At 42.2% G+C, this 23,870-nt stretch overlaps 1 protein-coding gene across 2 annotated transcripts in view; it reads left to right on the top strand.

Moving 5' to 3' along the window:
* The first annotated feature begins 524 nt into the window (after positions 1 to 524).
* Positions 525 to 23,870, top strand: part of LOC106572407 (chemokine-like protein TAFA-1) — a 45,300-nt gene continuing 21,954 nt past the window's right edge. The window contains exons 1-2 of one of the 2 annotated variants that reach the window (XM_014146546.2): positions 525 to 982; positions 2,964 to 3,111. In XM_014146546.2, coding sequence (XP_014002021.1) covers positions 2,964 to 3,111 — 148 coding nt within the window. In that variant the 5' untranslated portion in view covers positions 525 to 982. Of the gene's footprint in view, positions 983 to 2,960; positions 3,112 to 23,870 lie in introns of both variants that reach the window. The other variant, XM_014146545.2, reaches the window with a different exon arrangement.

Below are 23,870 nucleotides of genomic sequence, written 5' to 3'. Positions count from 1 at the left end.
ACAGCACAACGTTGCATCTGCACCGTTCTTCAAGTAAATGTGTTTTGGTAAAATATTCAGTGGAAATTGTCAAAAGTAGCCCATGTGCATAGAGTTTTATGGTTTGTTCAACTTTTCAATCATTGTTTGACATTTTTTGACATACATTTTAAAGTGAAAATCTGAGTCTCATCATCACTCTCTTTGCGTGGAATTGCCCTACATGAAATGTAGCCTGGTTTGTTTGCACCCACTTGCGTGTCATATTACCATGTTATGCTGTGGGGAGAAGTGCATCAAAAAATCTGTGTAAGATGTACTAGGTAAATATAATCTATGTAAGTGTCTATAGGTGTTCTTAAGTGGGTGTTCCTATGTGAGACCACCTGTGTTGATTTCCAATGGTAAGAGGCTGATAATCAGGACTGACCATAAGGTACCTTGCCGTTTCAGTGTGATACTGGGGCAATCTTGCTTTAAGACCTGATAGTCTTTACACTCAGGCAGGCTGTAGAGGAACAGTCATTACTTAGTGCTCGCTGAGGGGGACAGAGCTAGAACGTGTGCTCAGAGACTGCCTGTCAATGGGAGGAGGACGCAGACGGACAGAGCGAGAGAGAAAGAGAAAGAGAGAAAGAGAGAGCGAGAGGGGAGATTCTACAGCAGTTAATTAAGGATCACTCTGTATGTGCCTGTAAACGCAAAGAGGCAAATCTATTCTGTGTCAGTGCCAGGGTCTCCTCGAGGGAATACAGTGATATTTCAAAGGAGGAAATGGCAAGGCTCTAAATCTGTTTCAGTCTCTGTGCTCATTGCCGTTGGTCGTCCTCAGACAAAGTGAAGAAAGGCAAGCCGTGAAGTGTCAGAGGAGTTTGGTAGTCTCTTCACCTAAATCAAGGATAAAGTTGTGGCGGGATTCACATCAGCTTTGGGATGGATGGATTTAAGATAATGTGATAGAACAATTATTTACTCTACCAGGATTACCAGGATCTTTACTCAGGTAGGAGATTTACTGTATAAAGGAGAAAGAGATGTTTAGTGTTTCGATGGAAGTAGAAATAAAACTGTACCCAAGGGACTTTAAATGAACAAATATGGAGACAGTTTCATAAAATCTGCATCACTTATATGTTTAACTTGTTCATAAAGATTTAAGTGAGTTTGTACGTAGTTATGCGTTGAGTAAATTCCTTAAAAGTACTGTGCTCTGTTTTTATGACATACTTTTGCTTGCTATTTGTAGTAACATTACTTTTACAATATTTACTGTTTGCATAATCTTGTGGATTTCGTGTTCCTCTTTTATCCCAAGGCTGATTTATTCCAAAGGTTACATCCAGTCTGTTGAAATACATAATGTATTGAACTATTAAATGTACTGACAGTTTTTTGGAAATTTTCTGGACCAATTATGTTATGTACAGTGCTTTACTGTACATGAACACACACGAGAACATCGATAGTGCATCAGAAAGAAAATACATGTCATGTGTTTTGCAGACTATGCCACCTTTTAACAGACGTAAGGTCCTTTAAACAGGGAAAACAGAGACTTTAATATCTAGGCTGAACTACGATAGGATCTTAATGTGATCACCCTGTTGAAGGAGAGTTTCTCCTGCAATGCAGGAAATGTAACACTTGTAATGTATTTAAGGTTTTAAAAGGCTTCTGAAGTTTTTCATTTGGACTTAGACATTTCAGTCTTGATTTTCCCTTATGAAAAATTTAGCAACCCCTACAAAAATGTTCATTAATTATAATCCACATAATAATTACATTTCCTGTTACTGCAGGAATTTTTTATTGTTGTAGCAAACTGGCTCAAATGAAGATCCTATACCTATACTGTAGGACATGTGGAATGAATAACAAAAGGCCAGCTACATTTTTTTTCTCTGAAGCACTATCATTGAAAGCCAATCCAAGGCGGAAACACACTCTAGTCAAATTTCACACAGACACAGTACGCTACATTCAAAAAAATATCTAAAACCTAATCTAATACAAAATCTCATTACCTATTAAAGACACCTGCATAAAAGCACATTTTCCGTTGACATGCTCCTTGAAAGAAATTCACATTTTGTAATTTGTTGAACAGAAACACTGCTTGCAGGCAACACCTCTAGTATGTTGACGTAAAGATATGTTGACGGTGGTAATAATTTCGATTATAACTGAGAAAAAAACAACACTGAAACTGAATCTAATTACATGACAAAGACACCTGCCCAAAAGCTATTTTCTCTTTCACAAGCTTCACTAAAAATGAATACATTTGTAATCTGTTGAATACAATCACAATTTAATGCTATCACCAAAACGTTTGTTGATGTCAATATATTTTTACAGAGGCAATTATTTAAAATATTGACTCATTCTCAACCCAACCCTAACCTTAACCTAGGATCTGTATGTGTCTTATCTAAACAGCTTTGTGAGAGACATTACATGATTGTTGATTCCCATTATGGTTCTGTCACTTTCACAGCCTTGTGACATCCAAAAGACACCCATAGAAAAGAGTTGGCAGCTAACTGCCTGCGAACCAGGAGAGAAATCTTATCTTTTTTATTTCTAATTTTGGTTTAAAGGCAGGCAAGAAGAGATAGTCAGGAGTTGAAGAGGGGGATTCAGCCTGTCAGGGGAAATCTCAGCTGCATGGAATAAGTCTCCAGGGACCATTCCACATTTGCTGCTGTGCCGTGGCTGACGGACAAAATAGGGCAGGAATAAAAAGATCACAAATGAGCAGTTGATTATCACGCTGAATGATACACTGTTTATTATGAGGTTTATGTGGAAGTTCATTGGGTCAATGTGCCAGGACCTGGTTATCTCTGTGTGTTTCTGTGTGTGTGTGTGCGTGTGTGTGTGCTTTCATTTGGTCATGAGTGCATCTGTGCTTGCGTGTGTGTTTCTGTGTGTGACATGATGACCTATGACATTGACTGTGCCCCTCCCCCCCGCTATAGCAGATGTGTGCTGTCATGTCCTGGCTACTTTGCCTGGTCCTCTGGGTCAGTGGGACGGCCATCCAGCTCTGCCAGGCCACCTTCTATGAGACCATACAGCTACAGCAGCACCATGTGACACGGCCTGGAAGGACTTCCATTCACATGATTGGTGAGTCATCAACAACACCCTCCTCCACTTCTACCTCTGCTTTGTTCCACTTTTGAGCTGTGTAAATGTAGGTCTAATGGAACATTGCAAAAGGTTTTGTCCCTTTTTATAGCCTTTGTATGGATAATTGCGTTACAGAGTAATGGTTGTTTACTAGAACAAAACAAGATAGGGAGGAGGGCTTGGGCAATATACGTATATATTCTATGTAGAACTTTGTGTGTTCTTTGTAAATAGTCACTGAAAAAAATGACCAACTTTCCCTAACCTCTTGCAGGTTAGTGTTTTTCGTCATGAATCTTGTTCTGGAGGCAGCTCTGCAGAGTGGTCACTAGCTGGTACAGCCACTAAGTCATACAATCTGATTTTAAACCTAACTTTAACCCTAACCTTAACCCAAACCTTAACCACATTGCTAACCCTAATACCTAACCCTGACCTTAAATTAAGCCCAAAAAGTGAACTTCTGTTGTCATACATTCTTACAATATAGCCAGTTGGCCCATCTAGCGGAAGTCACTAAGTTCTGCCTCCAGGACAAGACATCCCAATAAACTTCAACCTGCTAACCACTTTAGAAAAGGTTATGGTGCGTGTGGTGTCTGTGGGGGCTTCTTTTGACAAAGCCATTATTTTCTAATGGATGACAGGCTAATTAGCTATGACTAATCACCCATTAGCTAACTAGCATGCACATTGCACTGTGTTACATTTGTCTTTTGTGTACAGAGGGTTTGCTTCAAAAGTCCAAACCAACGTGGCAAGACTGTGTGTTTATTCATTTTGAGCTACAGTTTGCAGGATCTGGCGGAAATATTTACTCTTGGGTCCACCTCAGCCCCAATAACTCTCATGCTGATTTATGAGTTAATTTACCAACAAACGATTCTCCTCCTTTTGGTTCGGGTGATTACAATCTTTATGAAATTGTGCTGAATTGAAATTGGACTACCGGTACTTTTGTTTTCAGGAGGCCTGAGTTATGGATATTGTGAATGGAAGTATACATAGGAGAGAATCATTCAAAAGCTGCATAGTGAATCTTGTCAAGGCTTTGCAAAGAAAGCTGTGCCAGTGCTTTTAACTGAACGTGCAGCACTCTTCAGTGGCTGTTCTATTTCCAACGCCCTAGTAGTGATAAAGCAGGTCAACTGCTTCTTGTATTCAACATTTGATGTCAGTGTCAGGACAGTAATTCTCGCTACACCACCTTTGTTTCATCGCTCAGTCACACGTGAGTATGATATAGTATGTGCTATCAAATGTGGACAAATGCAGCCCAACCAAATCCCAATGCATTATAACATGTGGAAAAATGCAGCCCAACCAAATCCCAGGGCATTATAACATGTGGACAAATACAGCCCAACCAAATCCCAGGGCATTATAACATGTGGACAAATGCAGCCCAACCAAATCCCAGGGCATTATAACATGTGGACAAATACAGCCCAACCAAATCCCAGGGCATTATAACATGTGGACAAATACAGCCCAACCAAATGCCAGGGCATTACAAGAATATTTGTTTTTTTAAATAAATATATAACATAAAATGTGATAAAACGAATAAATACTTGAAATATGACTAAGCATAATTTCTTTCATTGATGCGGAGTGCAACTTTTAGTCTTTAATACAGCCCAACCAAATCCCAGGGCATTAGAACATTCCATGTTCGTGTCCTGGTGCCTACAGAGGCTACTGAGGCAGCAATAATGACTGGTTCAAAAGACACTGTGTCACAATATAGCCTCGAATGCACAATTTCAAAGGTTTTATACAGTACATCCTCCTACTGTATTTTTAGAATACTAAAAGTACATTTTGTGTGTTAATTATATGTTTTTCTTGGGTGAATGTAATGTCAGCACAACATACAATAGACTAAATGCTTATTGGGTTTTGTTCTTTTCCACTTTAGTGAGATGTATTTGGAGAAAGCTGGGAGCCTGATTGGAGTTACTGCTCTCTTGTGAGTCTTTGTTGTTTAGATGCCCCTGATCATAGGCTTTCCTGAAAAGATTGATTGGTCTAGCTGCTCCAATCATAAAGCAATGATGGAGGAGTAACACAACATGGATGTCATATTAGTACAGTGGCTTGAGAAAGTATTCACCCCACTTGGCATTTTTCCCATTTTGTTGCCTTACAACCTGGAATTAAAATTTATTTTTTGGAGGTTTGTATCATTTCATTTACACAACATGCCTACCACTTTGAAGATGCAAAATATTTTTTCTTGTGAAACAAACAAGAAATAAAACAAAAAAACTGAAAACTTGAGCGTGCATAACTATTCAACCCCACAAAGTCAAAACTTTGTAGAGCCACCTTTTGCAGCAATTACAGCTGCAAGTCTCTTGGGGTATGTCTCTATAAACTTGGCACATCTAGTCATTGTCCTGCTGGAAGGTGAACCTTAATCCCAGTCTCAAATCTCTGGAAGACTGTGAACAGGCAGTGGCTCGGGTGGTTGTTGTCCTTGATGATCTTTTTGGCCTTCCTGTGACATCGGGTGGTGTAGGTGTCCTGGAGGGCAGGTAGTTTGCCCCCGGTGATGCGTTGTGCAGACCTCACTACCCTCTGGAGAGCCTTACGGTTATGGGCGGTGCAGTTGCCGTACCAGGCGGTGATACAGCCCGACAGGATGCTCTCAATTTTGCATCTGTAAAAGTTTGTGAGTGTTTTTGTTGACAGACGAATTTCTTCAGCCTCCTGAGGTTGAAGAGGCGCTGCTGCGCCTTCTTCACCACGCTGTCTGTGTGGGTGGACCATTTCAGTTTGTCCATGATGTGTACGCCGAGGAACTTAAACTTTCCACCCTCTCCACTATTGCCCCGTCGATGTAGATAGCGGGCTGCTCCCTCTGCTGTTTCCTGAAGTCCACAATCATCTCATTTGCTTTGTTGACATTGAGTGTGAGGTTATTTTCCTGACACCACACTCCGAGGGCCCACACCTCCTCCCTGTAGGCCGTCTCGTCGTTGTTGGTATTCAAGCCTACCACTGTAGTGTCATCTGCAAACTTGATGATTGAGTTGGAGGCGTGCATGGCCACGCAGTCGTGGGTGAACAGGGAGTACAGGAGAGGCTGAGAACTCACCCTTGTGGGGTCCCAGTGTTGTTACCTACCCTCACCACCTGGGGGCGGCCTGTCAGGAAGTCCAGGATAATAAATGCTGAGGTGTAGTCGATGAACAGCATTCTTACATAGGTATTCCTCTTGTCCAGATGGGTTAGGGCAGTGTGCAGTGTGATTGCGATTACGTCTTCTGTGGACCTATTGGGGAGGTAAGCAAATTGGAGTGGGTCTAGGGTTTCAGGTAGGGTGGAGGTGATATGGTCCTTCACTAGTCTCTCAAAGCACTTCATGATGACGGAAGTGAGTGCTACGGGGCGGTAGTCATTGAGCTCAGTTATCTTAGCTTTCTTGGGAACAGGAACAATGGTGGCCCTCTTGAAGCATGTGGGAACAGCAGACTGGGATAAGGATTGATTGAATATGTCCGTAAACACACCAGCCAGCTGGTCTGCGAATGGAAACACTTTGAAGTTTGTGGAAATGTGAAAGGAATGTAGAACAATATAACACATTAGATCTGGTAAAAGATAGTACAAAGAAAAAAATATTTTTTGTATTTTTTTTGTACCATCATCTGCAAGAGAAAGGCCATAATAGATTATTCTAGCCCAGGCGCAATTTAGACTTTGGCCACTAGATGGCAGAACTGTATTTGCAAAGTTTTAGAGTGATCCAGTGAAATCTTGCACATCTATACAAAATGTTGTATCAAGACTGCCCAAATGTGGCTAATTGGTTTATTCATACATTTTTGAAGTTCATAATTGTGCACTCTCTTCAAACAATAGCATGGTATTCTTTCACTCTAATAGCTACTGTAAATTGGACAGTGCAGTTAGATTAACAAGAATTTAAGCTTTCTGCCCATATCAGATATGTCTATGTCCTAGGAGTATTTTTTGTTTCTTACAAGCTCATGCTAATTGCATTAGCCTATGTTAGCTAAACCGTCCCGTGGACGGGACACCGATCCTAAAGAAGTTTTTAATGAAAGCCAGTCAATATTTAGGTCACCCAGAAAATATACATCTCTGTTGATATCACATACAGTGGCTTGCGAAAGTATTCACCCCCTTTGGCATTTTTCCTGTTTTGTTGCCTTAAAACCTGGAATTAAAATTCATTTTTTGGATGTTTGTTTCATTTGATTAACACAACATGCCTACCACTTTGAAGATGCAAACTCTTTTTTCTTGTGAAACAAGCAAGAAATAAGACAAAAAACTGAAAACTTGAGCGTGCATAACTATTCACCCCTCCAAAGTCAATACTTTGTAGAGCCACCTCTTGCAGCAATTACAGCTGCAAGTCTCTTAGGGTATGTCTCTATAAGCTTGGCACATCTAGCCACTGGGATTTTTGCCCATTCTTCAAGGCAAAACTGCTCCAGCTCCTTCAAGTTGGATGGGTTCTGCTGGTGTACAGCAATCTTTAAGTCATACCACAGATTCTCAATTGGATTACAGTCTGGGCTTTGACTAGGCCATTCCAAGACATTTAAATGTTTCCCCTTAAACCACTCGAGTGTTGCTTTAGCAGTATGCTTAGGGTCATTGTCCTGCTGGAAGGTGAACCTCCGTCCGAGTCTCAAATCTGGAAGACTGAAACAGGTTTCCCTCAAGAATTTCCCTGTATTTAGCGCCATCCATCATTCTTTCAATTCTGACCAGTTTCCCAGTCCCTGCCGATGAAAAACATCCCCACAGCATGATGCTGCCACCACCATGCTTCACTGTGGGGATGGTGTTCTCGGGGTGATGGGTGGTGTTGGGTTTGTGCCAGACATAGTGTTTTCCTTGATGGCCAAAAAGCTAAATTTTAGTCTCATCTGACCAGAGTACCTTCTTCCATATGTTTGGGGAGTCTCCCACATGCCTTTTGGCGAACACCAAACGTGTTTGCTTATTTTTTTCTCTAATCAATGTTTTTTTTCTGGCCACTCTTCCGTAAAGCCCAGCTCTGTGGAGTGAACGGCTTAAAGTGGTCCTATGGACAGATACTCCAATCTCTGCTACGGAGCTTTGCAGCTCCTTCAGGATTATCTTTGGTCTCTTTATTGCCTCTCTGATTAATGCCCTCCTTGCCTGGTCTGTGAGTTTTAGTGGGTGGCCCTCTCTTGGCAGGTTTGTTGTGGTGCCATATTCTTTCATTTTTTTTTATAATGGATTTAATGGTGCTCCGTGGGATGTTCAAAGTTCCTGATATTGTTTTATAACCCAACCCTGATCTGTACTTCCCTACAACTTTGTCCCTGACCTGTTTGGAGAGCTCCTTGGTCTTCATGGTGCCGCTTGCTTGGTGGTGCCACTTGCTTAGTGGTGTTGCAGATTCTTGGGCCTTTCAGAATAGGTGGTGAATACATATGCACGCACCACTTTTCCGTGTTTTTTTTCTATAATTCTTTTAAACAAGTTTTTTTTCTTCATGTCACTTCACCAATTTGGACTATTTTGTGTTTGTCCATTACATGCAATCCAAATAAAAATCCATTTAAATTACAGGTTGTAATGAAACAAAATAGGAAGAATGCCAAGGGGGATGAATACTTTTGCAAGCCACATCACGGCACCATTTAAAACCATACAGAGCGCCATTTAAACCTACACGGAGCACCATTTAAACCTACACAGAGCGCCATTTAAAACTAAACAGGGCACCATTTAAAACTAAACAGGGCACCATTTAAAACTACACAGAACGCCATTTAAAACTACAGAGAGTGCTATTTAAAACTACACAAAACCCAATTTAATGGGATGGCCTTGTACACAGATACACAATGCATAGATACACACATTAGATGGGACTAATATAGGACTGTAATGCTGAATGTTTCAGTTGTGTGTCTGTCCCATAAACATTTCTAAACAACAATAAAGGGGAACATGTTTTCTGAGCTCGAGATTCCCAGCTATCGAGTAATGACCTTATGAAATCTCCTCTGAGACATCAGTGCTTACTGCTGTTCTATGAGCTTTGTGATGGTACAGACCATAATTACATTCTCCCATTGAAGAATCAATCACTTGGGATGTTGGCATTCAGCTGTAAAGACAATACACTCGACAAACACACATTTCCGACAAGGATTTGAGAGAGATTTCAAATTCAACCAAAAATGTGAATACTGGTTAGTTCATCTTGTAGAAAGCATACAATCCTTAATTTTCTGTATCAGGGGAAAGAGTAAAAACCTTGTTATTCCTGAATACCATAATTTGTCTTGTCCTCATGCCAGGATAAATGGGATGGCAGTGTTATGAGAGCAGAATGGGATGCCTGGATTGACTGTGACATCAGGGCATTTGTTCTGCGTTGTGTGTTGTGTGGCTGTTGGATTGGTAGCAGTATTGAGGTTGACGGGTCATGAATTGGTGGCAGGAAGGACATTGGCTGTAGACCGTTGGGCCAATCATTGAAGCCGGTGACATGCCTTAAATTCTCAGTGACTGGTACTACCACAGGAAATTGAGATCACAAGGGGCTGGAGATCAGTTTTTTCCTTGCCAATGAAAAGTGTTGGGCTGTAGAGGTAAACAGGTTCTCTAAGCAGGATAAATGGTAGGCATAGTGCAATGAAAGGTTTTAATATGCTGATTACAGCTAAATGCAACTCACATGGTCCAATATGAACACGAACAACACCTTATTCCAAACAACAGACATTGATTTCGAAAGCCTTGAACAAAGGTAGGTCTATGTGTATAATTGCCTTGAGCCAATTTGAAATGTATTGCAAAAACAACACAAAGCATCCCAAGGGTCCCAAGTGTCCCAGGCCCAGCACGCACTAACTCTAGCTGGAGGTAGGATTCCTGAATAGATGATTATGTATGTCCAGTGAATCAGGAGGAGGTAGTGTACTCCTCTCCACCCTTCAGCTGTACTTATAGGTTGCAGCAGCAGCCGGAGCTTCACTCTCAGACGTGCTGTGGGCTGTTTTACGCTCCTCTGGTGAAGACGAACAGTGCAGTTTGCTGAGCTACGGGTTGCATGATTCACAAGGTGCCGTATTTATTCCATGCAAAGAGCGTGAACAGCAGCAGGAACAGATTGTGGTTGTCGTGCATGCAAAAGGGGCATCGGCTTTGTTTTTAGGGTCATGAGTTGACATGCAACCATCCACCCCCAACAGGGATCACAGGAAACACACTAGAGCACTCAAACGTAAAGCCCTCTTGCCACTGTTACAACGTTTTATTGTGTTTTTCTGATCACACTTTATCTCTAGAACTCATACACTTTAACTCATACATAAGGCTTTGTCCCATGGTTTGAACTTACTTTACAAACTGAACCATATTGCTCAAAACAAACAAACAATGCTAACTACAATTAATCTATAGTGATATGGTTATATAAATGATAAGGTTACATAGTATTTTTAAGTGTATGAAAGGGGTGTGTTGACAGGGACTTTTAAATGCTTAATGCTATCTGTCAGACAGTCCATTTTCCCATGTGGTGTGTGTGCACATAAGAGTGATGTATATAGAGAAGAGGGAAACATAATGCTATCTTAAATTAATCTGGAGTGATTGTATTGTAATTTTGTACTATCTTCAAATAGGAGGAAAGATTTGTTTTTAAATGGTAAGAATTCTATTGAGTGGTTGGCCTGAATCTCAGTTCCATCTGAAGATGTCAACAGAGCCGCCTCTTCCTATACGCAGACTAGGCGCTGCGTGTAGGGCCCCACACAATCCAGGGGGCCCCAACCTCCCGCACACAAAAAAAGGAACTCAGTCAAGGTCTCAACTTACTGTTGAGAGTTAGAAAAGTAGAGCACACAAGGTAGTGCATCAGCAGTTTTCCACTTGTTATGTCAGTCCCTCAATTAGCCCATGGCAGCTACATTTTGTGGGGATTGCTAGGTAATTGCTAGCCCTGGCCAAATCTCGCTTGGGGCCCCCAAAAGGCTAGAAGCGGCACTGGGTGTCCACAGAGAGACAACAAATAGGAGTTAGGAGGACACAGAAGTCTGAGGTTGTCTCACTCATCAACTCCCTCTCACCTACACTACGGCTGGCAGGGTTTGAACTCAGACAATACTGGATTGAACTTCACTCGGCTGAATGGTTCTTTCCTAATTGCCCTGAAAATACATCAGCATCTGGTTTGTGTACTGGACTCCCAGTATGTTCATTTGAATTCTCAGTGCAAATACGTACTTAAATTTACAGACACCCAAACATTACACCCCAAATTATATAGAAATCAGACACACACGTCAACATATAATAAGGGGCAGTGGGTATACGTAAGCTATACCATAATGTTGCTTGCAAGCTACATATTTTTCATTGTGTATCTTTCTGTAAAAGAGAGTGAGAGAAAAAAGAAGGAGCAAAAACATTTCCCCATGCTCTCTAACAAAGGAGAGACATAGTACAGTGCTACATCCTCGCCAGAAACAAACATGAAAAATTGATTTTCAGCGGTCGCAAACAAAGGTTGCATCCTTCTAGACAGTGACAGCTTAATAGCCTTATATAATGCCTCTCGCAGGCACATTCTTTTGACTTACATGTCGCTCATCCTCCCCTCAGACCTCCTCTAAGGAGGCTTGGGTTCAAATACTATTTGAAATCTGTCATATACTTTGAGCGTCTGCATGGAGCGCCAGATGTTAGAGGTTTGCACTTTTGAGACTTTGCATTCCAACAGGAAAGGTTAATCAAGCACAGGTACAATATTTGAGAAAAAAAAATCCAATATTATTTGAACCCAGGTCTGCCTCTGAGCCAGGAAGCCATGCTTTCACTAGGTCTCATCCCAGCCTACCTGCAGTGTCTATGGGAAGTGGCATGCAGCCTGAGCCTCAGGCTCTACTACATCTAGTGCCTGCCAAGCCCACTTTGTCCCAATATTCTCCATACATGACAGTGTGACCCCAGGGGACCAACACTCCATACAACTCCATTATGCAGTGGTGGAAAAATTACTCAATTGTCATACTGGAGTAAAATTAAAGATATCTTCATAGAAAATGACTGAAGTCAATCAATCAATAAATCAATCAAATGTATTTATAAAGCCCTTTTTACATCAGCCGATGTCACAAAGTGGTATACAGAAACCCCGCCTAAAACCCCAAACAGCAAGCAATGCAGATGTAGGAGCACGGTGGCTAGGAAAAACTCCCTAGAAAGGCAGGAACCTAGGAAGAAACCTAGAGAGGAACCAGGCTCTGAGGGGTGGAGATTATAACAGTACATTGCCAAGATGTTCAAATGTTCATAGATGACCAGCAGGGTCAAATAATAATAATCATAGTGGTTGTAGAGGGTGCAACAGGTCAGCACGTCAGGAGTAAATGTCAGTTGGCTTTTCATAGACGAGCATTCAGAGTTAGAGACAGCAGGTGCGGTGGAGAGAGAGAGTCAAAAACAGCAGGTCCGGGACAAGGTAGCATGTCCAGTGAACAGGTCAGGGTTCCATAGCCGCAGGCAGAACAGTTGAAACTGGAGCATCAGCATGACCAGGTGGACTTGGGACAGCAAGGAGACTTCAGGCCAGGTAGTCCTGAGGCATGGTCCTAGGGCTCAGGTCCTCCGAGAGAAGAGAGAAAGAGAGAAAGAGAGAAAGAGAGAGAATTAGAGGGAGCATACAGACACCGGATAAGACAGGAGAAATACTTCAGATATAACAGCCCCCCGACACATAAACTATTGCAGCATTAATACTGGAGGCTGAGACAAGTGAAAGTCACCCAGTAAAATACAACTTGAGTAAAAGTATTTGGTTTTAAATATACTTAAGTATCAAAAGTAAATGTAATTACTAAAATATACTTAAGTAATTAAAGTAAAAGTATGTGTTTAGTGATTAGTGAGTCTGCCAGATCAGAGGGAGTAGGGATGTCATGTGAACTGTGTGAATTGGACCATTTTCCTGTGCTGCTAAGCATTCAGAATGTAACGAGTACTTTTGGGTGTCAGGGACAATTTATGGAGTAAAAAGTATAGTATTTTCTTTTGGAATGTAGTGAAGTAAAAGTAAAGTTGTCAAAAATATAAATAGTAATGTACAAAACAAAACAAAAATACTTAAGGACGTTACACCACTGCCATTATGCTAAGGTACCTTCTTAGACTAATTTCCAGTCTATAAAGTAGTATTTCCATGTCATTTGACACATTTTTATGAATTTTTATTACTTATGTAACCTTTATTTAACGAGGCAAGTCAGTTAAGAACAAATAATTTTTTCCAATGACGGCCGTATTTGTGGTAATTATTATTAATATTTTTTAAATGTATTTCACCTTTATTTAACCAGGTAGGCTAGTTGAGAACAAGTTCTCATTTACAACTGCGACCTGGCCAAGATAAAGCAAAGCAGTGTGACACAAACAACAACACAGAGTTACACATGGAATAAATAAACATACAGTCAATAATACAATAGAAAAAGTATATATACAATGTGTGCAAATGATTTAACACAAGGGAGATAAGGCAATAAATAGGCCATAGTGGCGAAATAATTCAAATATAGCAATTAACCACTGGAGTGATAGATGTGCAGAAGATGAGTGTGCAAGTAGAGATACTGGGGTGCAAAGGAGCAAAATAAATCAAATAAATAACAGTATGGGGATGAGGTCGTTGGATGGGCTATTTACAGATGAGCGATGTACAGGTGCAGTGAACTGTGAGCTGCTCTGACACCTGGTGCTTAAAGCTAGTGAGGGAGATATGAGTCTCCAGCTTCAGTGATTTTTGCAGTTCGTTCCAGTCATTGGCAGCAGAGAACTGGAAGGAAAGGCGGCCGAAAGAGGAATTGGTTTTGGGGGTGACCAGTGAAATATACCTGCTGGAGCGCGTGCTACGGGTGGGTGCTGCTATGGTGACCAGTGAGCTGAGATAAGGCGGGGCTTTACCTAGCAAAGACTTATAGATGACCTGGAGCCAGTGGGTTTGGCGACGAATATGAAGCGAGTGCCAGCCAACAAGAGCATACAGGTCGCAGTGGTGGGTGGTATAAGGGGCTTTGGTGACAAAACGATGGCACTGTGATAGACTGCATCAAATTTGCTGAGCAGAGTGTTGGAGGCTATTTTGTAATTGACATCGCCGAAGTCAAGGATCGGTAGGATAGTCAGTTTAATGACGGTATGTTTGGCAGCATTAGTGAAGGATGCTTTGTTTCGAAATAGGAAGCTGATTCTAGATTTAAATTTGGATTGGAGATGCTTAATGTGAATCTGGAAGGAGAGTTTACAGTCCAACCAGACAACCAGGTATTTGTAGTTGTCCATATATTCTAAGTCAGAACCGCTGACCACCTGCCCGCCCGTGCTGGACGGGCGGGCAGGTGTGGGCAGCAATCGATTGAAGAGCATGCATTTAGTTTTACTTGCATTTAAGAGCAGTTGGAGGCCACGGAAGGAGAGTTGTATGGCATTGAAGCTCGTCTGGAGGTTAGGTAACACAGTGTCCAAAGAGGGGCCACTGTTGTACAGAATGGTGTCGTCTGTGTAGAGGTGGATCAAGAATCACTAGCAGCAAGAGCGACATCATTGATGTATACAGAGAAAAGAGTCGACCCGAGGATTGAACCCTGTGGCACCCCCATAGAGACTGCCAAAGGTCCGGACAGGCCCTCCAATTTGACACACTGAACTCTGTCTGAGAAGTAGTTGGTGAACCAGGCGAGGCAGTCATTTGAGAAACTGAGGCTGTTGAGTCTACCGATAAGAATGTGGCGATTGACAGAGTCGAAAGCCTTGGCCAGGTTGATGAATACAGCTGCACAGCATTGTCTCTTATTGATGGCGGTTATGATATCGTTTAGGACGTTGAGCGTGGCTGAGGTGCACCCATGACCAGCTCGGAAACCAGATTGCATAGCGGAGAAGGTACGGTGGGATTCAAAATGGTCGGTGATCTGTTTGTTAACTTGGCTTTCGAAGACCTTAGAAAGGCAGGGTAGGATAGATATAGGTCTGTAGTAGTTTGGGTCTAGAGTGTCTCCCCCTTTGAAGAGGGATGACCGCAGCAGCTTTCCCAATCTTTGGGGATCTCAGATGATACGAAAGAGAAGTTGAACAGGCTAGTAATAGGGGTTGCAACAATTTTGGCGGATAATTTTAGAAAGAGAGGATCCAGATTGTCTAGGCCGGCTGATTTGTAGGGGTCCAGATTTTGCAGCTCTTTCAGAACATCAGTTGTCTGGATTTGGGTGAAGGAGAAATGGGGAGGCTTGATCAAGTTGCTGTGGGGGGTGCAGGGCTGTTGACCGGGGTAGGGGTAGCCAGGTGGAAAGCATGGCCAGCCATAGAAAATTGCTTATTGAAATTCTCAATTATCGCGGATTTATCGGTGGTGACGGTGTTTCCTAGCCTCAGTGCAGTGGGCAGCTGGGAGGAGGTGCTCTTATTCTCCATGGACTTTTCAGTGTCCCATAACTTTTTGGAGTTTGTGCTGAAGGATGCAAATTTGTGTTTGAAAAAGCTAGCCTTTGCTTTCCTAACTGCCTGTGTATATTGGTTCCTAACTTCCCTGAAAAGTTGCATATTGCAGGGGTTATTCGATGCTAATGCAGTACGCCACAGGATGTTTTTGTGCTGGTCAAGGGCAGTCAGGTCTGGAGTGAACCAAGGGCTATATCTGTTCCTGGTTCTACATTTTTTGAATGGGGCGTGGTTATTTAAGATGGTGAGGAAAGCACTTTTAAAGAATAATGGGTTTCTGACAAGACATCGAGGTCTCTTTCAGGGGAGAACTGATGTGCCAGTTTTGGATTTTGGATCTGGGCCACATTTTGTCAGTTATTTTGTGTGAGCAGTAGTCATATTTTGATACAACACCTTGCACATGCCTGATTATGTTCAGTATTGGTGTGATATTACTACATGAATACTACATGAATACTACATGTTCTCTCTTGGACTCCATTAATAATTCTGTTCACGAGACCCACGTGTGCTTAGTGCTTGTAGATATTGGTTTATACACCATGTTTATAGAAAACGTACATGCAGCAGCATTGTGCAATGGGCTATGGTTTTGTGTGTGCAAAATGAATTTCGGAGGCCTAAAGCTTAATTAATTACACAGCACTCACTGTCCTCTGACTCTGCCAGCTGTTATCAGCCTTAGATACTCTGTATGAGGATCCTCATGCATTAATAACCATGCTACATCACTCCCACCAGGCTCAGCGGCTGCTGGCACAGGGGGTTCTCCAAGAACACACACACACACTTGCACACACACACACATACACAATCACACACATACATACACAAACACACACATAAATAGTGTAGAGTGGAGGGGAATTGTTTTGTTTTGCATGTTGGAGTCAAGGCCACCAGCCGCGGAGAATAGTAATCCATCAACACAGTGTCAAACAGCCCCCACATTCAATTTGATCATTCTCTATTCACTTTTCACAATTTCTTCTCCACAACATACTGTGTGAGGATGTAGGGCAGAAGAATACTGTTCATCCTAACCTTGGATAAGATCTGATTCTGAAACAGAGTAAAGTGATAATCCTTCCATTGAATTGATCATGCCTCAATGACTGACAGAGCAAGTTGACCCACAGGTAAATGGCTTCCACATGACATGTCAACATATGTTGTCAGCTATAGCAAATTCACTACACAGTGGTTGATGTGATTGGGTAAAAAGGAATGCAGCCCTTACAACAACAAAAAAACACAAAAAAACTTTGTTATCAGACACGTGTGACCTTATATCAAACATATTCACATTTTCACGAGTCAGACGTGGTTTTCAGACACGTGTGAAGCTTCACATGTTGTATCATTTTTCACATGTTTTTTCCCTTCACATGTTTTTCCCTCACTTCCAGCTACATCTAGTCTCCCATCCAGGGATTGACCAGGGCCAAACCTGCACTCAGGCTCCTAAGTGGTGCAGCGGTCTAAGGCACTGCATCTCAGTGCTAGACATGTCACTACAGACACCCTGGTTCGAATCCAGGCTGCATCACAACCGCCATGATTGGGAGTCCCATAGGGTGGCGCACAATTGGCCCAGTGTGATCTGGGTTTGGCTGGTGTAGGCCATCATTGTAAATAAGAATTTTGTTTTTAACTGACTTGCATAGTTGAATAAAGGTTAAATTAAAAATAAATAAAATGGAGGCAAACCAGCAGAAGAACTGTAATATCCTATGTTTCTCAGAGGCTGAACAAGAACGTGGATAATATACATCTAGCTGTTTTTTCTATGCATTGGCAGGACAGAACGTCTGCGTTGGGTAAACTCAAGGGGGAGGTGTCTGTCTCTTTGTTAACAACAGATGGTGTGCAATCTCTGATATTAAGGAAGTCTCGAGTTTCTGCTCGCCTGAGTTAGAATACCTAATGATAAGCTGTAGACCAAACTATTTACCAAGAGACTTTTCAGCTATATGTTTTATAGCTGTCTATTTACCATCACAAACCGATACTGGCACTAAGACTGCACTCAATGAGCTGTATAGGGCCATAAGAAAACAAGAAAATGAAATGCTCATGCGGAGGCGTCGCTCCTAGTTGCAGGTGATTTTAATGCAAAGAAATTCAAATCAGTTTGCCTCATTTCTACCAGCATGTCTCCTGTGCAACTAGAGGTGAAAATATCACCTTTACTCCACACACAGAAAGGCATACAAAGCTCTCCCTCATCCTCCATTTGGGAAATCTGACTATAACTCTATCCTCCTGATTCCTGCTTAGAAGCAAAAACTCAAACAGGAAGTACCAGTGACGCGCTCAAAATGGAACTAGTCCAATGAAGCGGATGTTAAGCTACAGGACTGTTTCGCTAGAACAGACTGGAATATGTTCTGAGATTCATCCGATAGCATTGAGGAGTCACTGGCTCCATTAATAAGTGCATTGACGACGTTGTCACCACATTGACCGTACGTCCATACATATCCCAACCAGAAGCCATGGATTACAGGCAACAACCGAGTTAACTTCTTTGGGCTAGGGGGCAGTATTTTCACATCCGGATAAAAAACGTACCCAATTTAATCTGGTTACGACTCCTGCCCAGTAACTAGAATATGCATATAGTTATTGGCTTTGGATAGAAAACACCCTAAAGTTTCTAAAACTGTTTGAATGGTGTCTGTGAGTATAACAGAACTCCTATGGCAGGCAAAAACCTGAGAAGGTTTCATGCAGGAAGTGGCCTGTCTGACAAGGTGTTGTTGTTCTTGCTTCTGTGTATTGAAGAGTCAGGATCTTAGCTGTAACGTGACATTTCCTAGGGCTCCAATAGGCTCTCAGAGCCCGGGAAAAACCTGAACGATGACGAGGCAGCCTCAGGCTGAAACACATTATCGCCTTTTCCAAGTGGCCCATCAGAGGACAATGGAATTAGGCGCGTGCCCGATTCGACCCCGTGCAGTATTTTCCTTCGGCTGTTTAGCTAATTGCAGATTCCCGGTCGGAATATTATCGCTTTTTTATGAGAATAATGGCATAAAAATTTATTTTAAACAGCGGTTGACATGCTTCGAAGTACGGTAATGGAATATTTAGAATTTTTTTGTCACGAAATGCGCCATGCGCACGACCGTTATTTACCATTTCAGATAGTGTCTGGGACGCACGAACAAAACGCCGCTATTCGGATATAACGATGGATTATTTTGGACCAAACCAACATTTGTTATTGAAGTAGCAGTCCTGGGAGTGCATTCTGACGAAGAACAGGAAAGGTAAGACCATTTTTGTTATAGTAAATGGGATTTTGGTGAAGGCTAAACTTGCCGGGTGTCTAAATAGCTAGCCCTGTGATGCCGGGCTATCTACTCAGAATATTGCAAAATGTGCTTCATCCGAAAAGCTATTTTAAAATCGGACATATCGAGTGCATAGAGGAGTAATGTATCTATAATTCTTAAAATAATTGTTATGCTTTTTGTGAACGTTTATCGTGAGTAATTTAGTAAATTGTTAGTAAATTCCCCGGAAGTTTGCGGGGGGTATGCTTTTTCTGAACGTCACATGCTAATGTAAAAAGTTGGTTTTTGATATAAATATGAACTTGATTGAACAAAAAATGCATGTTTTGTATAACATAATGTCCTAGGTGTGTCATCTGATGAAGATCATCAAAGGTTAGTGCTGCATTTAGCTGTCTTCTGGGTTTTTGTGACATTATATGCTAGCTTGAAAAATGGGTGTCTGATTATTTCTGGCTGTGTACTCTGCTGACATAATCTAATGTTTTGCTTTTGTTGTAAAGCCTTTTTGAAATCGGACAGTGTGGTTAGATTAACGAGAGTCTTGTCTTTAAATAGCTGTAAAATAGTCATATGTTTGAGAAATTGAAGTAATAGCATTTCAAAGGTTTTGAAAATCGTGCCACAGGATTCAACTGGCTGTTACGTAGGTGGGACGAATTCGTCCCGCCAGTCCCATAGAGGTTAAAAGCTTGAGCTGCCGCTTTCAAGGATGAGACACTAATCCGAACACGTATAAGAAATCTCGCTACGCCCTCCGACGAACCATCAAACAGGCAAAGCATCAATACAGGACTAAGATCGACTCCTACTAAACCGGCTCTGATGCTCGTCGGATGTGTCAGGGCTTGCAAACTATCAAAGGGAAACCCAGCTGAGAGCTGCCCAGTGACGTGAACCTACCAGACGAGCTAAATGCCTGAGCTATGCATGAGCGCACCAGCTGTTCGGGACGACTGTGTGATCACGCTCACCATAGCCAATGGGAGTAAAACCTTTAAACAGGTTAACATTCACAAGGCCACAGGGCCAGATGGATTACCAGGACGCATACTCAGAACATATGCTGACCAGCTGACATTTTCAACCTCTCCCTGACCCAGTCTGTAATACCTACATGTACATGTTTCAAGCAGACCACCATAGTCCCTGTATCCAAGAACGCCAAGGTAACCTGTCTAAATTACTATCGCCCCATAGCACTCACATCTGTTGCCATGAAATGCTTTGAAAGGCTTGTCATGGCTCACATCAACACCCTCATCCCAGTCACCCTGGACCCACTCCAATTCGCACACTGCCCCAACAGATCCACAGATGAAGTAATCTCAACTGGACTCCACACTGCCCTCTCCCACCTGGACAAGAGGGACACCTATAGTGAGCTCCAAAAGTATTGGAACTGAGGCACATTTTATTGAGGTTAAAGTGCAGATTAACAGCTTTAATTTGAGTATATTTTCATCCATATCGGATGAACTGTTTAGAAATTACAGCACTTTTTGTACATAGTCACCCCCATTTTAAGGGACCAAAAGTATTAGGACAATTTCATTTATTTGTTTTAAATTAGTCAGAAGTTTAGTATTTGGTCCCATATTCCTAGCACACAATGATTACATCACGCTTGTTACTCTGATGCATTTGCTGTTTGTTTTGGTTGTGTTTGAGATTATTTTGTGCCCAATAGAACTTAATGGAAAATAATCTATTGTGTCATTTTGGAGTAACTTTTATTGTAAATAAGAATAGAATGTGTTTGTAAACAGTTCTACATTAATGTGGATGCTACCATAATTACGGATAATCCTGAATGAATCGTGTATAATGATGATAGAAAAAGTTACAGAAGTATAAATACCATACCCCAAAACAAATGCTAACCTCCCCATTATTGTAATGGTGAAAGGTTAGCATGTCTGTGCATCTGTAACATTTGTGCGTCTATCATCTTCTCACTATGAAAAGGTGAGACTCTCACGAACACGATGGTGTTCTCCATTTTGCTCTATGACCCCCACAAGTGTCACGGGACTCATCTCAAGTAACCCATACAAATGAATGGAAGTATATAGGAAGTTTTTTGCCAACAAAAATAAGGGAACATGGACAAGTGCAAACAGTCCAGCTATATCCTCCGTAAGGCAATCAAACAGGCAAAACGTACGGGCCTCCCGGGTGGCGCAGTGGTCTAAGGCACTGCATCGCAGTGCTAGCTGTGCCACCAGAGATGCTGGGTTTGAGCCAAGGCTCTGTCGCAGCTGGCCGCAACCGGGAGGTTCATGGGGTGATGTACAATTGGCCCAGCGTCGCCTGGGTTAGGGAGGGTTTGGCCAGTAGGGATATCCTTGTCTCATTGTGCACTAGCAACCCCTGTGGCAGGCTGGGCGCAGTGCATGCTGACCAGGTCGCCAGGTGTTTCCTCTGACACATTGGTGTGGCTGGCTTCCGGGTTGGATGTGCATTGTGTTAAGAAGCAGTACGGCTAGGTTGGGTTGGGTTGGGTTGGGTTGTGTTTCGGAGGATGCATGGCTCTTGACCTTCACCTCTCCTGAGTCTGTACGGGAGTTGCAGCGATGAGACAAGACTGTAACTACTACCAATTGGGGAGAAAAAAGGGGTAAAATAATAATAAATAAAAAAAAACAGGCAAAACAAGTACAGAAACAAAGTGGAGTTGCAATTCAATGGCTCAGACACTAGATGTATGCGGCAGGGACAATTACAAAGGGAAAACCAGCCATGTCACAGACACTGATGCTTTGCTCCCGGACAAGTTTAAAACCTTCTTTGCCTGCTTCAAGGAAAACATAGTGCCGTCGCTGCCAGTCACGAGGACTGTGAGCTCTTGTTTTCCATGGCCGCTATGAGTATGACATTTAAGTGTATTAACCCTCGCAAGGCTGCTGGACCAGACGGCATCCCTAGGCATCCTTTATTTTCAATGACGGCCGGTGTCGTGTCTCTGACTTATCATTAAATGTGAAGACTGTTATTTTATCAAATCTATTCTCTGTAATTATTATTACGTGATAAACTATTCATGTAAATTTTATTAACTAGGAAGATGGGGCACCACTGAAAATGTTGGTTTACAGAGTCATAATTTTCTGAATATAACTCTTCAGACATTTTAATATGTGATCAATTAGTCTTGTATTAATTTATTATTATTATTACCTTCCGTCCGTCTCATCTGAACGTCGTAAAATTCTTGGTTATCTGCACAAACCCAGCCTCTACTATGAATCATTCATACACCAATTGGCTCAATTATTTATTTACTAACTAATTAAACAATTACAGAATATACAATACATAATAACATTATACAGTAAATACCATCCCTAGTGGACTAAACAAAAACAGCTTGGTTATAACACGTTAGATTCAGGGAGAAGAGAAAGGGGTTTTGGAAGGAAGACTAAGGAATATGGGTCTCTATCGGACCTGGGAAGCTATTCTCACGTAAATACCTATGCCACTAATGATCGCTCATTCGGAAAAGTAATGTATCGTATTTATGTGAAGCTGGCTTCGATAGTTGAGCTGGTGATGTGAGGCGCTGGTTTGCCCAGTCGATGTCGCCATTTTCCTTTGTAGATTCTTCCGCGTTTTCATGTGACAGGTTCACGTGGTCTGAAAGGTTCATCTCACTGTTGAGATTCCTCCGGTTCGGTCAGTGTTCTCGTACTAGATTTGCTACCTTTCCAGCTGCAGTCTGTTAGGTTGTAGTCTAGGACTCACTTCTTCTTGAGTGATCAATAGTTCACAGTTCATACCATTTCACATGTGGCGCAAGCACTCTCGTTTCCTGCCCTGTATAGTTGAAATTAGCCCTTTTCAAAGTGGAGGACAAGTCCTCCCGTTATTTGGAACTGAGTTGACTTTTCGTCACGGAGGCTTTTATTCAAGAATAGAAAAGGGGTTGGTTCATCATTTCTAACCAATGTCTATTCACTTGGGCGTGGCTACTGACTTAGTTAAACTTTACATTGGAGGCCAATTCTCTCATTTTAAAGGTTAACATCACATTACATCATTTCGCAAAAATAGTTTAATCTTTACTCATTAATTTTATACAAGAATTAGATGCAAGCCTCACAACTGAGGAACCTGTGTAAACAGAGTTAGGGTAATGTGGCTGTATTGTCTTTCATGAGGTCACAAACATGAAACAAAATTGACCAGGTCGTAGCTGGCTTCTCCACCGAACGTTTACACATTCTCCAAAATAGGAATATTGTTCAATTCTCAAATTCTGGGACGTAATAGAATTTGGCAGGAGAGTTCTTTTGTTCTACTGTGACCCTCTCTCTCTCATACAGCATGGTCAGGGAGACAAGAGTCTCTGCCACCTAACAGGAGAGGGGGGGTTGTTCACATTTCTGCTAGCCAATTCACTGAAAGGGCTAGCGTCATGACACAGGCCAAACCCGGACGATGCTGGGCCAATTGTTCACCTCCCTATGGGACTCCCAATCACGGCCGGTTGTGATACAGCCTGCATATCGCCCCAACAGATCCACGGATGACGTAATCGCCATCGCACTGCACACTGCCCTTTCCCATCTGGACAAAATGATTACCTGTGTAAGAATGCAGTGGTAGGCCTGATCACCGATGACAATGAGACAGCCTATAGGGAGGAGGTCAGAGACGTGGCAGTGTGGTGCCAGGACAACAACCTCTCCCTCAACATCAGCAAGAGAAAGAAAATTATTGTGGGGAACAGGAAACGAAGAGCCGAGCACGCCCCCATTCACATCAACAGGGTTGTAGTGGAGCGGGTCGAGAGCTTCAAGTTCCTTGGTGTCCACATCACTAACGATCTATCATGGTCCAAACACACCAAGACAGTCGTGAAAAGGGCACAGCAACGCCTCTTCCCCCTCAGGAGGCTGAAAAGATCCTCAAAAAGTTATACAGCTGCACCATTGAGAGCATCTT

Source organism: Salmo salar, chromosome ssa15, assembly GCF_905237065.1.
Source record: "Salmo salar chromosome ssa15, Ssal_v3.1, whole genome shotgun sequence".
Taxonomy (NCBI): Eukaryota; Metazoa; Chordata; class Actinopteri; order Salmoniformes; family Salmonidae; genus Salmo; species Salmo salar.
The sequence above is the reverse complement of the archived record's forward strand: the minus strand, read 5'-3'. Positions and strand labels throughout refer to the sequence as shown.